The sequence below is a fragment of the Dermochelys coriacea genome, chromosome 7 (genome assembly GCF_009764565.3).
Source record: "Dermochelys coriacea isolate rDerCor1 chromosome 7, rDerCor1.pri.v4, whole genome shotgun sequence".
In the NCBI taxonomy this organism is placed as follows: domain Eukaryota; kingdom Metazoa; phylum Chordata; order Testudines; family Dermochelyidae; genus Dermochelys; species Dermochelys coriacea.
In genome coordinates this window covers 81,575,162-81,588,896 of record NC_050074.1, presented here as the reverse complement: position 1 = coordinate 81,588,896, position 13,735 = coordinate 81,575,162, and the positions used below count along the sequence as shown (strand labels likewise).

The 13,735-nt window shown below is 42.3% G+C and overlaps 2 protein-coding genes across 10 annotated transcripts in view; one reads left to right on the top strand and one right to left on the bottom strand.

The window, feature by feature from the left end:
* The window catches only part of HERC4 (HECT and RLD domain containing E3 ubiquitin protein ligase 4), an 82,686-nt gene extending 79,011 nt beyond the window's left edge, over positions 1-3,675 (top strand). For all 8 annotated transcript variants that reach the window (XM_038410396.2, XM_038410391.2, XM_038410394.2 and 5 more), the window contains one exon: positions 2,341-3,675. In XM_038410396.2, coding sequence (XP_038266324.1) covers positions 2,341-2,549 — 209 coding nt within the window. In that variant the 3' untranslated portion in view covers positions 2,550-3,675. The remainder of the gene's footprint in view (positions 1-2,340) is intronic.
* LOC119858892 (cytochrome c oxidase subunit 5B, mitochondrial-like) lies at positions 3,111-11,985 on the bottom strand. 2 transcript variants are annotated; one of them, XM_038410422.2, is made up of 4 exons: positions 11,763-11,985; positions 8,135-8,205; positions 6,269-6,368; positions 4,657-4,812 (listed from the first exon to the last, which is right to left on the bottom strand). In XM_038410422.2, exons 1-4 carry the CDS (start codon positions 11,851-11,853, stop codon positions 4,700-4,702), a joined length of 375 nt encoding a protein of 124 aa, XP_038266350.1. In that variant the 5' UTR covers positions 11,854-11,985; the 3' UTR covers positions 4,657-4,699. The 2 variants fall into 2 exon arrangements, with proteins under 2 accessions (XP_038266351.1, XP_038266350.1); XM_038410423.2 differs by lacking the exon at positions 6,269-6,368 and having other exon boundaries at positions 3,111-4,812; positions 11,763-11,957.
* Positions 11,986-13,735: the final 1,750 nt, after the last annotated feature.

The following is a 13,735-nucleotide window of genomic DNA, read 5'->3' as shown; positions in this document are numbered from 1 at the left end:
CAGGAGCTCCTCTAGATTTTCCTCTTGTTCCTTGTTTCCAATGTTTTCCCTTGATGTATCTGTATCTGGTTTTCTCTGAAACCTCGGTGAGGAAGATGGACAAAAGGAGCATATCTGGGGTTTGTAGTGGTTTGGAGTCCCTTCTTGGAATACTAAGTTGAGTGGGGAAGGACCATTTGGTTTTAGTCACATTTTCAGTCGCTGTCTTGTCCACTTTTTCCTCTGAAGAAGAGAGATATTGTGAATGTAGAAGAGCACGGGAAATGTTTGAAGTGTCTACTTTCAAGAGACAAAGCCATGCGTGTCTCCTGGCGGTGGAGCTAGATGCCACGGTCCTGGCAGAAAACCTCATAGTATCCATTAAAGCATCTGCCATTAATGCTGTTGCTTAAGAGATTTTCTTAAGTATAGACTTAGTAAGTTTGGTTTCTGTTCTTAAGGGCTTTCAAGTCCTCCAGCCCCATGACATTGTAACTTAAAGAAACCAATTGGCTGTCAGAAATGCTCTGAAAGTTGGTGAGGAAGCATCAAAGTCCCTTCTGTGAGTAACTTTCACCTTATCCATTGGCTCCTTGGGACAGAAGTGTCCTTTGGATGGAATAATCACATAAGCTAGAGATGCTACTGCAGCATTGACCTTAAGCACATCAGTTATGATATTTTGGCTCCTGGAGCTTATGGAATCTGAGAGTGTGCCTGTTAATGTGCTTGCCCGTTTCAGGAGCTTCCCACTTCTCCCTGATTTCCCTCTCAAAGAATGGTGCAGAATTGCTGCCTCTGGAGAGGATTTAGCAGGAAGTCATGTGCTCTGAGGCTTGTCCTCAAGGGACTGCTCAGTTTGGATGTGCATAGTTGATACAACCTTTATGCACTTCATTTCAGAGCCCTCGGGGAAAAAGTCTATGCTGCATTTTGTCTGTTCTGCTCAGAATCAGTCTGGTGGCTCTGCTTTCTTGGTAAAGTATGAGTCTCTTTTGGGCTTTTTCTTATCCTTTTTGTTCTTTTTGGATTTCATTTAAAAAAGATTCATACACTTTACTGGTGTGGCCACATGGCAAGCCTTGTACAGGGCCTGAACCCTGGGTAGAATTCGCCCTTGAAGTCCTCCTCCGTAAATTCCCACTTTCCCAGGCTGGGGGATGGGGACTCACTGCAAGGAGGATTGGGGGTGGAGGGTTAGATACTGATTATGAGCCCTGCTTCTTTCCCCAGAGCATTTGGAACCAATTTCAGGACTTTGTGGTAGACTTGGTGCCCTCTTACAAACTTATCCTTGTGGTCTTGAATTGCTCCAGGACTCAGCCTCTTGCTGAATGAAATTTTCCTCAACCTTAGAGCCTCTCCAAGTTCTGCTCAATCTCCCTCTGTCAGGCTTTTCTGTAGTAGACTTGCAGCTTTTTTGGGGGCAAATGGATCCTAACATGTCTGTCCAACTCAAAGCGCCGTGTCATGGTGGTAGCATCAGCTGGCTGAGAAGCAAGGGTATAATTCACCTTCCATGCAGCCTGTTAGTGCCCTATCTGTGAGGCAGCCTTATTTGGGCTTATCCGTGTGCTTGTGTGGCTACTGTGCCATTCCTGAAAGTGGGCAGAGGAGCTCAGCCACTGAATTGCTGACTACCTGGATTGAGAGAAGTAGAAAACAAAGAATGCTGCTCACTACTACCCAAAAACAAAGAAAATAAAGAGACAAAGGAAAGGCGAGGCGCAAAGAGAACTGTGATTGATTGCTTCTGCAGAGGCAGCAAATCTGGAGAAAGGGGAGTGTGGCCAGCACAGGCTGTGCTGCAGCTTTAAACCACTGCTGGAAGTGCACAGGAATGGAATAGCCCAGGCATAGCAGAATTGTGGGAGATGCTGGGCTGCAGGAACATATAAAAGGAGGACAATTGTGTACGAAATTCCCTTAGTCAGAAACAAAGTTGTTGGTAATGGCTCATGCAGTCATTTCAAATAAAGGGCAGACCCATGTAATTGATATTAAACAGATTAGAACCTGGTTACTTAGTTACCTGCAAATATGATAGTGTCCACAAAAATGATGTGTACTCACCACTCTTTAAATAAGTAAACCTTGCCATAAGAGGGACTTTGTTCTGTTTGATACACATTTAACAATATAAACAGAATAAGACATACATGAATGAGTTTATATGTACAAAGCAGCATTCATTTACTATTTTTAATTAATCATGCTACTTTAATGTAAAAAGCTAGCCATGTAATAGAAGGATTGAAAAATGAAAATACTGATTTAGAAGTGTAATATAGCATGAAACTATCATTGTGAAACAGAGTAGTTATTCTTTCTTCAGCTTTCATTCTTCTGTTTTCTTGGCAGTGTTTTTAACAGGCAGTGATCGTATTCCTATTCTTGGAATGAAGTGTCTTAAACTAGTCATCCAGCCAACAGGAGGTGGAGAAGGGTATCTTCCAGTATCTCACACTTGCTTTAATCTTCTTGATCTTCCAAAATACACAGACAAAGAAACCCTAAAATCTAAGCTGATCCAGGCAATAGATCACAATGAAGGTTTCAGTTTAGTATAACTTTAGAAATGAGATATCGTAGTTTAATGTGGAAGCATTAAACTAATTCTTTGTGTCTTTCTTGTGGTGGTAAATTCAGTGGACACGTTGACAATGTAACAACTGGTTATTTACAAAATGTTCAGTGATATGAATATTCATGGAAGCCAAAAAGTCCTTACAAACATGAACTGTTAATACACAGCTTGTAAAGAACCATGTTTTTGTCATCTTAAAATAAAAATGAGACTGAATGAGACTCAAGTTTCACTACGGTGAATTTCAGCATTTCACATTATAAAAACAATTTAGTGTATGAGTGCATGAAAGACTTGCTTAATTTTTTTCAATCACAGAGGTGAAAACACTTTTTCCTATTATGATAGTCCCATTTGATTATTTTTCATTTTGTAAATAAAGCTTTGTAATAGAATAGTTTCAGTTCTGATAGCAGTATGGTTTCTATTGTGTGTAATTAAACTTGAGCTTATTCTATGGCTTTTAACAAAAGAAGAGTGATTCTGGAGATGTATTTTTCCAGTGGTGGGGTTTTTTTTGATTTGTTTCTTTTTGAAAACTTAATGAAAACAATGATGGTTGAAATGACGCTGCCCTTTATGATGTACAGTCCAATTTCTGTGGTGCAATCACTGATTTGTGCTGGTGCAAAACTACAAATTTGGCTTCTGTTAAGATGGATGAGAAGACTCAATAGGTAATTTAATTTTATTACTGATGGTATAATTAAATTGATAAAATTATGAGGGATTAATTTAGCATTGGGAATCCAACCTCTGCAGCCGTAGGTTAAAAACAAAGGAGGAGCAAGACAGTTACTATCAAGAGTTCAAATATTTCATTTTTAAATGTTGAGTGTGTAGTTTTTGGTCACCTTCTTCCAGCTAAAATGCATTTGAAATACCCTTTTAACCCTTTTTGGAACTTCTTTTGAATTTTAATATAAGTACTCTGAGATGACTGCTTAATGGCACGTTTTCAGATTTGACTTTCCTGGACTGGTTAAGTTCCAGCATACTTACGTCTTATTGATACATATGTGACTTTCAGCTGTGAAACAAATATTTATTTTTTTTTAGATTTTTAAAATGCAGTGAAAACAAAGCTAAAATAAAATACTTGAATGAAACAGTTTGTTGCTTCATGTACGTGTTCATGTGTATGGATGCACATATCATGCATATTTCTTTAATCAGAATGTAACTTCATTAAGCAAAAGACTAGTTAGAATATTGAGACCATCCTGGCTGTGCCTGTTGTATTGACATAATTCAGCACAACACAGGGAAAATGTGAATAAGGCTATAACAGTCTCCTGGTGGTATATGATTGCAATACATGTACATGCTTATAGCTCAGGTGTGACCTCTAACTTTCTTCACATACTACTTTTGGCAGGCATACTCCCACCATGTGAGAGTCAAGAAACCAACAGTCATAAGTAGGGCCCTACCAAATTCAGTCCATTTTTGTAAATTTCACAATTGTAGCACTTTTAAAATCTTGAATTGCAAGGTTTCAGATATTTAAAGGTTAAATTTCATGTTGTAACAAGCCATGAATATGTATTTTAAAAACAACAAAATATAAACACAAAGTCCTTAAGACTCAGCATTTCTCAAAGTGGGGGGCCTGACCCAACACTGGGAAATAAGGCTATTGTGGGGGGGGGGGGTCGTGGTATTGCCACCCTTACTTTGTTGCTTTCAGAGCTGGGCACCTAGCGAGCAGATATAGGGTAAAAAGTACACCAGATCAGATTTCACAGGAGAGACCAGATTTTTCATAGTCCATAATGTGTTTTTCATGGCTATGAATTTGGTAGGGCTTTAGTCATAAGACTAGAAATTTATTGGAGAAAGAAAACCAGCCCACCTTTATTAACCAGTACTGTTAGAACACTTCTTCCTAAAATCTACTCTGATTTATCTCAGTTTTATGAAGGATGATAACCCGTGACACACATTTCTACAGTGTTGTGCATTTAGTTTTAATTAACCTAGGGTAAAACAAGATTGGAGTTTTTAAATGAAATCCAATAGAAACCAAATATGAAAGTAGTAAATACTTTGCATGCAGATTTAAGTGCACATCATATTGTGCAGTTTAGACACAGTGAAATCCACTTTGGTTCAGTTAAATAACACAGATTTTCAATGTGGGACATCATGATGAACGAGCTTGTAGTGAGCACCACATGATGGGCAACGCTGGCTTTCTCCTGCATGCAACCAGAACCAAATGACAGCAGAGTTGTCCTCCTCACCTGGTGTGAGAAAGGAAAAGCAAAATTAAATGTTCATGCCTCTTGCTTTGTAGATTCAAGTCTTTGTTAAGATGCCCACTAGGTTAAGAATTCTAGCCCACAGGGCACTGTAGAATGCACAATGCTTTCATTGCACATGTGACAAAGTTTCAGTGAAGGGTTCAATAATTGAATCAACATAGAAAATGAGCAATCCTGTCATCATTCCTTTTCTGATGCCAGTGGCAATTTCCATCACTGTTAGTCTATATTTTAATGTGCCATGTATTGGATTTTTGGGGGGGGGGTGAAACAACAAGCAATGAACTTGAAGGCTTACTTGAGGCTGAATAAGTGCATGATGATCACTCTCCTGAGGAGGAAAAAAAAACTAGCTTTTGGGAAAACTTACATACACCTTAAAATGCTTAATCTTGCATGGGGCTGGCACAGAGAACTCAAATAGTACAGTTGTAGCCCTAGAATGGCCTCATGATACTTCTGTTGTCTTACTTCTGCTGATTCCTTAAAAGCAGATATTCAGTAACATGACTACCATGATTTCTATAATTTGAGACCCTAACCACTATTCAAAGTGGGACCATTTTTATAACTAATGGAAATAGAATAGGGTATCTTGATTTTCATTCAGTCATGCCTCAGACACTAATTATACTAACTTCTTTGTAAGCTGATCATTACAATACACCCTTGCTGGTTTGTGTCTGGTAGTGGTAGACATCTTCATCCCTCCATATGCACCACAGCAGCTATGAAGTTCCAAGCCTAGCGAGCAACTTTCCTTTGCTAGTATCATATTGCAACTGCCGCCTCTATATTATTTGCAGTGAGTGCTACTCTTCACTTACTGGTTTTCCAGCCTCAACTCAGTTTAATGCCTAAAACACACTAGTTAATGCCAGTGCTTTGACTCTCCTTATGGATAACTAGCCCCAAATAAGTGCTTTTATAACTAAATGACATTTCAGGTTGTCATATCTCAACTTCTAAGTAAACATGCTCCAAACCACTAACTCAACATGATTTCTCCCTGGCAATGATACATACTTTCTACAGTCCAAATTATGCCTTATCTTACACACAACCCATATTGTTTTTAGATGGTGTGCTCAGTGGTACTTGTACAACCCTCTTTCCTTCAAAGTGATTGCAAAGGTATTAACCAATCCTGAAATCAGAACTTCTTTGATACACAAGAAAGAGTAGAAGCCAGCCCACTCTTAGCTATATTCACTCTACCATGTTAGCAAAAGCATTAAAAAATGAAAATGTATTTTTGTCACTAAAATAGGCAGATATGACTGAATACCAAGAGGATCAATTTTGATAGTGAACTTTTTGGAAGTATTAATGTAGATGTATTAAAACAAAAACCTACTATAAAACAATTCATGTTTTATAGCTTTAGATAGTATGTGAACTAAAAGAACATACACCAAGTTATTCTGATACCTACAGATACAGCCTACTAGCCTCTTCTTGTTGATGGATGGAACAATATGAGGATCCTCTCTAGTTCCTGCATATCCCTTGGGTTTGAGTATGCTATATGGATCCTTGAGAGAAGAACAAAACCTGGATCTCAGTTACTAGACCAAGAACATTGTTAACCAGTAGCATCAAAGGTTGTGTCACACTTGCACACGTATGTATATATATATATATATATATATATATATATATAAAGGTAATTAAATTGCGGCCGTTCTATCATCCGAACACAGATAGATCATCTTTAGAATACCAGCATACAGGTACATGAAACTAACAGAAGGGAAGATGAGGAATGTCAAACCTTATTGTGTTAGTGATTTGTCAAGTCGGAGAGTTAATATGCTGAAGTTATTGTACAGGGTGTCAGTTCACCTGCAAGAATCAGTTTAGAGTATCAACAATTAGTGGCAGCTTTTGTGCCACTAAAAATACATGCTGAACTCATGACAGCATACTAGCTGCCTAAAGCATAGGGATGCTATGTGCTATTTATAGTGCCTTTTTATGAAGGCACATTAGTCTCTCCCTAGTCAGGGTTGAACGCAGTACTCCAATACATGATTATTTTGATTCCCCTCCTAACATCCAATAAAGGCTAATCTGCCTGAACTTTCATGTGCAATATTATGCTAAAATAGAAATATTCTGAGAAACCTGAGAGAAATGAAAAAATATTTGAGAGAGTTTTCAAAAGATTTTCTCCTTCCTCTTTTTGTAAACAGTTTTGTAACTTACTTCTGTGAGGGTGTTTTGGCTCATCACACATTAAAACCAGCTTACTCTAGAAACTCAGTTTGTCTTGTTCTGTTGGTCCGTCTTCAAATAGCATGAAGGGCAAGGCTTATTATTTAGGGCCCAATCCTGCTCTGCACAGGTGCAGGTCTTAAAAGCAGTTTGTGCATTCTTTACAAGCCTTAGTATGTCCACAAGCTAGATGCAAACTTCCTAAAGGACTCTAAGAATCACTGAAAAATTAAGTCAGTTAGCCTTGTGGGAGAGAAGGAGACCTTTACAGAAATACATAGGAAATAACGGAGAGGCAGTGTGGTCCAGTGAATTGCATGGAGGGGTAGGAGCAAGGAACTTCTAAGTTTTATTTGCTGCTCTGCCACACACAGTGGCTTTATAAAGTCTTATTTTCTATAAAACAACCTTCATCCTATTGGGATCCAGGAAGTGCTTTAAAACATTGATGATGCCTCAAACATCCGTGTGAGAGGCAAATATTACAGACCATAAAACAGGCATAGTGAGAGTTAAGGGAATTGTCCAAGGCGACATGAGTCAGTGATCAATCTCAGTTTGAAACACAGGTGTAACACCTAGTCTCATACCTAATCCAATGTAGCACATCAGGGCCAGATAGTTCACTTAGGTCCCAATCCTGCAACTGGAGCTGCATGTGTGGATCATTGACCAACACAGAGCCCTCCATGTGGCTATGTGGTGGCCCAAAGGGATCCAGTTGCAGAATCAAGGCCTTAGGCTCTTAACAGAAAATGGTACTTTGTAGTTATATTGAACTTTTCATACAAGAATCTCAAATGTATATTTAATTATGCTTCACAGCCTCCCTGTAAGGAGGTAAGAATGCAAAGTTAAGGTTTAAGGGACCTTCTGCATTTCCCAAATGTTTTCATACTTACAGGGTGTGAGTCAGTGTATTCTTAACTTTGAATATCTTGCCTTACAGACTTTGGTTTGTTTTTAATTAAAATAATTCTATTCTGCATTTCCCTCCTTCAAGTTACTGATATATTTACAACCTTAACTCTAATGTAATGCTTTTTATTTTCTCTGAATATTAATTATTCAATATTAAACTTACCTGTCCTTTTTTCATAGCCTCTAGGGTTTTCCGTTCAAGTCCGGTTGCCTGTTCCTCATCACTGGGAATACCTAAATAGGAATAAAATACAGAAGTATTCTATATATTTATCCAAAATTCAGATTCAGCTAATGACTGAAGCAAAACCATTAAACCCATGTCCTGGACAGCATCATAAATAAATGTCCATTCAATTTTTTAGTTGCAAAGCATTTTTGATTGAAATAAGACATTACATAGGAATTACCATAAGGATCAGAGAGAGGTCCATCTAGTCCTGTATCATGTCTCCAATAGCGATCAATATTAAATGCTTTTGGAGAAAGGTCTGAGAACCCTCCAGATGTAGATTTGGGATAATCTGGCCCCCACATTAGATGTTAGATATTGAACTATTTACAACCACTCCATCTGACTGTTCTTTGGACATTGGTTCTTTTCACATTGCCTGGGGCCTCTTCTGGTATAACAAAGGGATAGTTCAAAGTGATCACATCAGGGCAATCCAGGCTACAGCTTTTGCCATATAGAATCCCCTCCCAATGACTGCTTCCACAAATGAGACCATGCACCAGTTCAGACACTTACTTTTTCATTAGAACGGGTGACGAAAAATGAAAGTTTCAGCCTTGGCTGAAAAGTTAACATTTAAGGTAGCACCAGTCCCATCCCTAGTGGACAACTGCACATCTAATAGAAACCACCACCACAGCCAGCCAATCATACAATTACAGAAAGATATGGCTGCAAGTGGCTTCAAGTTTCATCTTCCTAGGTAGAGGCAGAATTAAGTATACCTAGGCCATTCTTGACAGATGCTTGTCTAATGTCTTCTTAAAAACCTCCCTGTTCTAGTGCTTAACTATCCTTATATTAGAAAGTTTTTCCTAATATCTAACCTAAATCTTGCTTGCTACAAATTAAGCTGATTACTTCATTGTGGACATGGAGAACAATTGATCATTGTCATCTTCAAATACATCAAGGGCTGTTATAAAGAGTTATTTCCTTCTTCAGCCTTCTCTTTACATTAAACATGCCAATTCTTTCAACTAACTTCATAGGTCGTGTTTTCTAAACCTCTAATAATTTGTGTTGCTTTTCTCTGGACACTCCAATTTATCCACATCTTTTGTAAAGCGTGGCACCCAAAACTGGACAAGAGTAATCTAGCTGAGGTCTCTCACCAGTGTTGAGTACAGTAGAACAATTACCTACTCTGTTTTACTTAACACCACTGTCAATGCAGCCCAGAATGACATTTGCCTTTTTCACAACAGTATCGTATTGTTGACTTATGTTCAATTTGTAATCCATTATAACCCCCAGATCCTTTTCTGCAGTACTGCTGCTGATCCAATTAGTCCCCATTTTGCATTTGTTTTTTTTCTCCTAAGAGCAGTATGCTGCACTTGTATGTATTGAATTTCATCATATGAATTTCAGACCAGTTTTCCAATTTATTAAGAACATTTTGAAATCTAATACTGTTCTCCAAAGTGCTTGAAATCCCTTCCAGCTTGGTGTCATCCACAAATTTATACATATACATTCCACACCATCCGCTAATGAACTATCCTCCTACACAGAAGTATTGTTCCTTTACAAAAACTGAAAACAACACAGTTACAAATTGGCCACTAAAACACTCACCTTCTCCCGCCACCAAAATTCCAAACCTTTAAATTCCTCCCAATATCCTCCTGTGAAAATCCCATATGAATAGATGAATCTTGCACAGTGCTTTAGAGGTCAACAACTAAGGCCTCCAGATCTGCAAGCTGATTTATGCAGGCAGACTCCTGCACCTGTGTGTAGTCCCATCAAAAATTAATTTTACACTGTGTGTAGTTAGTGTGACTCAAGACAAGCCTAAGGGCACACCTGCATGGAGCAGCTTGCAGGATTGGAACCTTAGTCTTTGTTGGACCAAGAGAGAGTTCCAGAGTAAAGGGCCTCTTGTTGAAGGCATCCTACCACCGTTTGTTAATCATTAGTAAAAGCAGCCACATAAACAAAGTTTATGCAGGATTCTTGTTGATACTGCACTAATGTGATAGAAGAACAATTTGGCTTCCTATGTGCATCAAATAGCCATAAAACATTCCACTGATATATTTCCATTTTCACTCAGTCTCCTAATTTAATTAAGGTTTGTCTACATTAAGGATTTTTGCCCCAACTACACCAGTGCGAAATCCTAAATGAAGACATGTCCCCAGAGAGCATGTCTGTTGGTTTTTGTTTTGATTTGTTTTGTTTGCTTTATAGTTTTAGCCCATTTTCCAGCTTAAATCATCTGTGTGACAGTTTATAAATCAGTAACTGCATTTGAACCCTTCTCCTTTGATGGCACCACAATGAGCTCTCACTCCGCCATGAGGCACCATTGAGCTCAATGTCATTTGTGTGTGTATGAAGGGCTCACAGGGCTCCTCTGGCTTGGCTGAATGGCAAATAAACATAAAGCCACATCCCTAAAGCCCTGGATGAAAAGATTTATTTTAGTCTCAACTTAGATTCAGCACCACAGACTAATTGGCTAGAACTGTGGTGGAGGAATTTCTCTTTTGCCAAGATTGTTCACCCTCTACGCACCCCTAAGGGGCTGACACCTTATCCCTTGCCCCCAGCTTCTCATTTCTTGATCACCCGCACTCACTCCTCATTCCCATCCATCACTCCCCTGCCCCCATTCCACCTGGCCCACACCTATAACCCCTACCAGCCCTCACACACCCCATGCACCTATCCTGCCTGCCCCCCACCAGCCCTCAGACCCCCATGCACCTATCCCCCTGCCCCCCACCAGCCCTCACACGCCCCATGCACCTATCCCCCTGCCCCCCACCAGCCCTCACGCCCCATGCACCTATCCCCCTGCCCCCCACCAGCCCTCACACGCCCCATGCACCTATCCCCCTGCCCCCCACCAGCCCTCACACGCCCCATGCACCTATCCCCCTGCCCCCCACCAGCCCTCACACGCCCCATGCACCTATCCCCCTGCCCCCCACCAGCCCTCACATGCCCCATGCACCTATCCTGCCTACCCCCTACCAGCCCTCAGACCCCCATGCACCTATCCTGCCTGCCCCCTACCAGCCCTCAGACCCCCATGCACCTATCCCCCTGCCCCCCACCAGCCCTCACGCCCCATGCACCTATCCCCCTGCCCCCCACCAGCCCTCACACGCCCCATGCACCTATCCCCCTGCCCCCCACCAGCCCTCACACGCCCCATGCACCTATCCCCCTGCCCCCCACCAGCCCTCACACGCCCCATGCACCTATCCTGCCTACCCCCTACCAGCCCTCAGACCCCCATGCACCTATCCTGCCTGCCCCCTACTAGCCCTCAGACCCCCATGCACCTATCCTGCCTGCCCCCTACTAGCCCTCAGACCCCCATGCACCTATCCCCCCGCCCCCTACCAGCCCTCAGACCCCCATGCACCTATCCCCCTGCCCCCCACCAGCCCTCACACTCCCCATGCACCTATCCCCCTGCCCCCCACCAGCCCTCACACGCCCCATGCACCTATCCCCCTGCCCCCCACCAGCCCTCAGACCCCCATGCACCTATCCCCCCGCCCCCTACCGACCCCCTACCAGCCCTCACGCGCACCCCCGACGCTCATGGCTCTGGCGGGGGCCGCGGCCCGCCAGCCGCCGGGCAGGGCGCGCCGGAGGACGCGGAGCAGCAGCCTGGACGCCATGGGGCCTTCCCCGGTGCAAGGTCAGAGTCCGGCCGCTGCCGAGGGCTCCCCGCGCTGACAGTCCCGAACAGCCCGCGGGAGGGGCTGGAGGCGCCCAGCCCCGGCAGCCAACCCGGGCAGGGCGAGGCAGGGAGGGCGGGCTTGCCGCGGTAGGAGAGGCCCGCGGGGTGTGGGGGGACGGAGGGCTGAGGTGTCGGGGGGCCCTAGAGAGAAGTAGGCAGCACACGGTGCTTGCTGTCTGGCGGGCAAATGCCAGTAGGGGAAAGCGACGGCGGTTTAGAGCCGCGTTGTTTGAGGGCAAGAAGAGCAATTTCGATGTAGTTTCCCTCTGGCAAAACTCGCCTTTCAATAATAAATTGCTGGCTGGACTCGGCAAATCAGTTTTTGCTTCCCCCTCTAAGTCGCTACTCCCAACTTTCTGCTGGGGGGGGCTCATGCTGAGGAGTGGGCTATTCCTCCGTTAGAACGAGCTACCTTCTCCCTCCCACCCCGCCCCCCAGTTTACTTTAGCGACCCATAACCCGCCCCTGCCACCCCCACCCCAGGAACTTCCATGGAAGGTAGGAGCCTAGAGACCTTTGAGGATCTGGGCCACAGTAGCCTAACCGAAATCAAGTTCTCCTTCCCAATTCTTCTGTCCCTTTCTTTGGACTTATGAACCCCCCCCCCCCCCACACACACACACAACTGCAATATAAGCATATAAATTACATGTGTGGGGTGTGCGCTAAACGTTTTCTGGACAAGGCCCCAGCGATTGATAGTGTTTTGGGTTCAATGTGCATAGCTACGCTGGGTGGATTAATTGTAATGCGCCCTGGCTGCACCCTTTCTCTGGTTGCAAAACAGGATCTAAAAATGACACGGTAGGGACTTCAGATTGCTTGAGCAAGATAGCTAATTCTGATGGGTAGCTGATTCTAACACTACAGTTCATGCACGGCTTTGTTTGGTATGTTGTATCTCAAGTTTGGTAACTTAATTTGAGGTTACATCTTTCCTGGGCCAATGTTGGGGCACTGGGCAGAAATTAATTTCCTCTTTGCTACTGCTGCTTCCATCCGCTTTAAGGTGTAGAGATCGACTGCTCTTCTCCCCATGGTAAGGGTGGTTCTTAAGGTTTCTCTTGGGCGCCCTCGTTTGCTCGCATCAGTTTGTTTCCACTTGAAGCTTCATATGGGAGTCTGTGTTGGCATCCAAAATACATGCCCCAGGGCTTCCTTCTGATTCTAGCAATGAGCTGCTGGTTGGTTATTTCTTGGATCTCTTTGTTGGTCATAAGAAAAGCAGTACTTGTGCCACCTTAGAGACTAATAAATTTATTAGAGCATAAGCTTTCGTGAGCTACAGCTCACTTCTATGCTCTAATAAATGTTAGTCTCTAAGGTGCCACAAGTACTCCTTTTCTTTTTGCGAATACAAACTAACACAGCTGCTACTCTGAAATTTGTTGGTAATGAAGGTTTTCCAACCAATGCCTAGAATCTTTTGTAGGCACTTATTTTTGAAGGTTTCTGGTTTTCTGTCTAATATTTTGGTAGATCTCCAGCTCTCATAGTTTCAGTGCTAACATACAGCTATCTTGGAGTTGAAAATTCTCAGTTTTGTTCTGATGCTGGATATCATTGATTTCCATTTGTTAAGTTTAGTAAATGTTGTGGATGCCTTTCCTGTCCTTGATGTCTCTTCCTTTGTAAGGTCTCCATTGGTTAATACGGTAACTTTGGTAACTTCAGCAACAAATATTTTATCTGATTTGCTGTAATGTGTGTAAGAAGCTCCATTGAGGATAATGTCCTTATGGATTCAGAGACGAGTTTTTAACAGAACATTACAACTACCAAAATATAAACTTTTGGTATTACAGTTAATTTCAAAGAGA

What these genes read in the sequence shown, in the direction of transcription:
- LOC119858892 (XM_038410422.2), bottom strand. Translation starts at nt 11,853, where the DNA reads ATGGCGTCCAGGCTGCTGCTCCGCGTCCTCCGGCGCGCCCTGCCCGGC. An exon ending in AGGCTATGAAAAAAGGACAG is followed by an intron (nt 6,369 to 8,134) that starts GTAAGTTTAATA and finishes TCTTCTCTCAAG; the next exon opens with GATCCATATAGCATACTCAA. An exon ending in GAGGCTAGTAGGCTGTATCT is followed by an intron (nt 4,813 to 6,268) that starts GTAGGTATCAGA and finishes TTCTCACACCAG; the next exon opens with GTGAGGAGGACAACTCTGCT.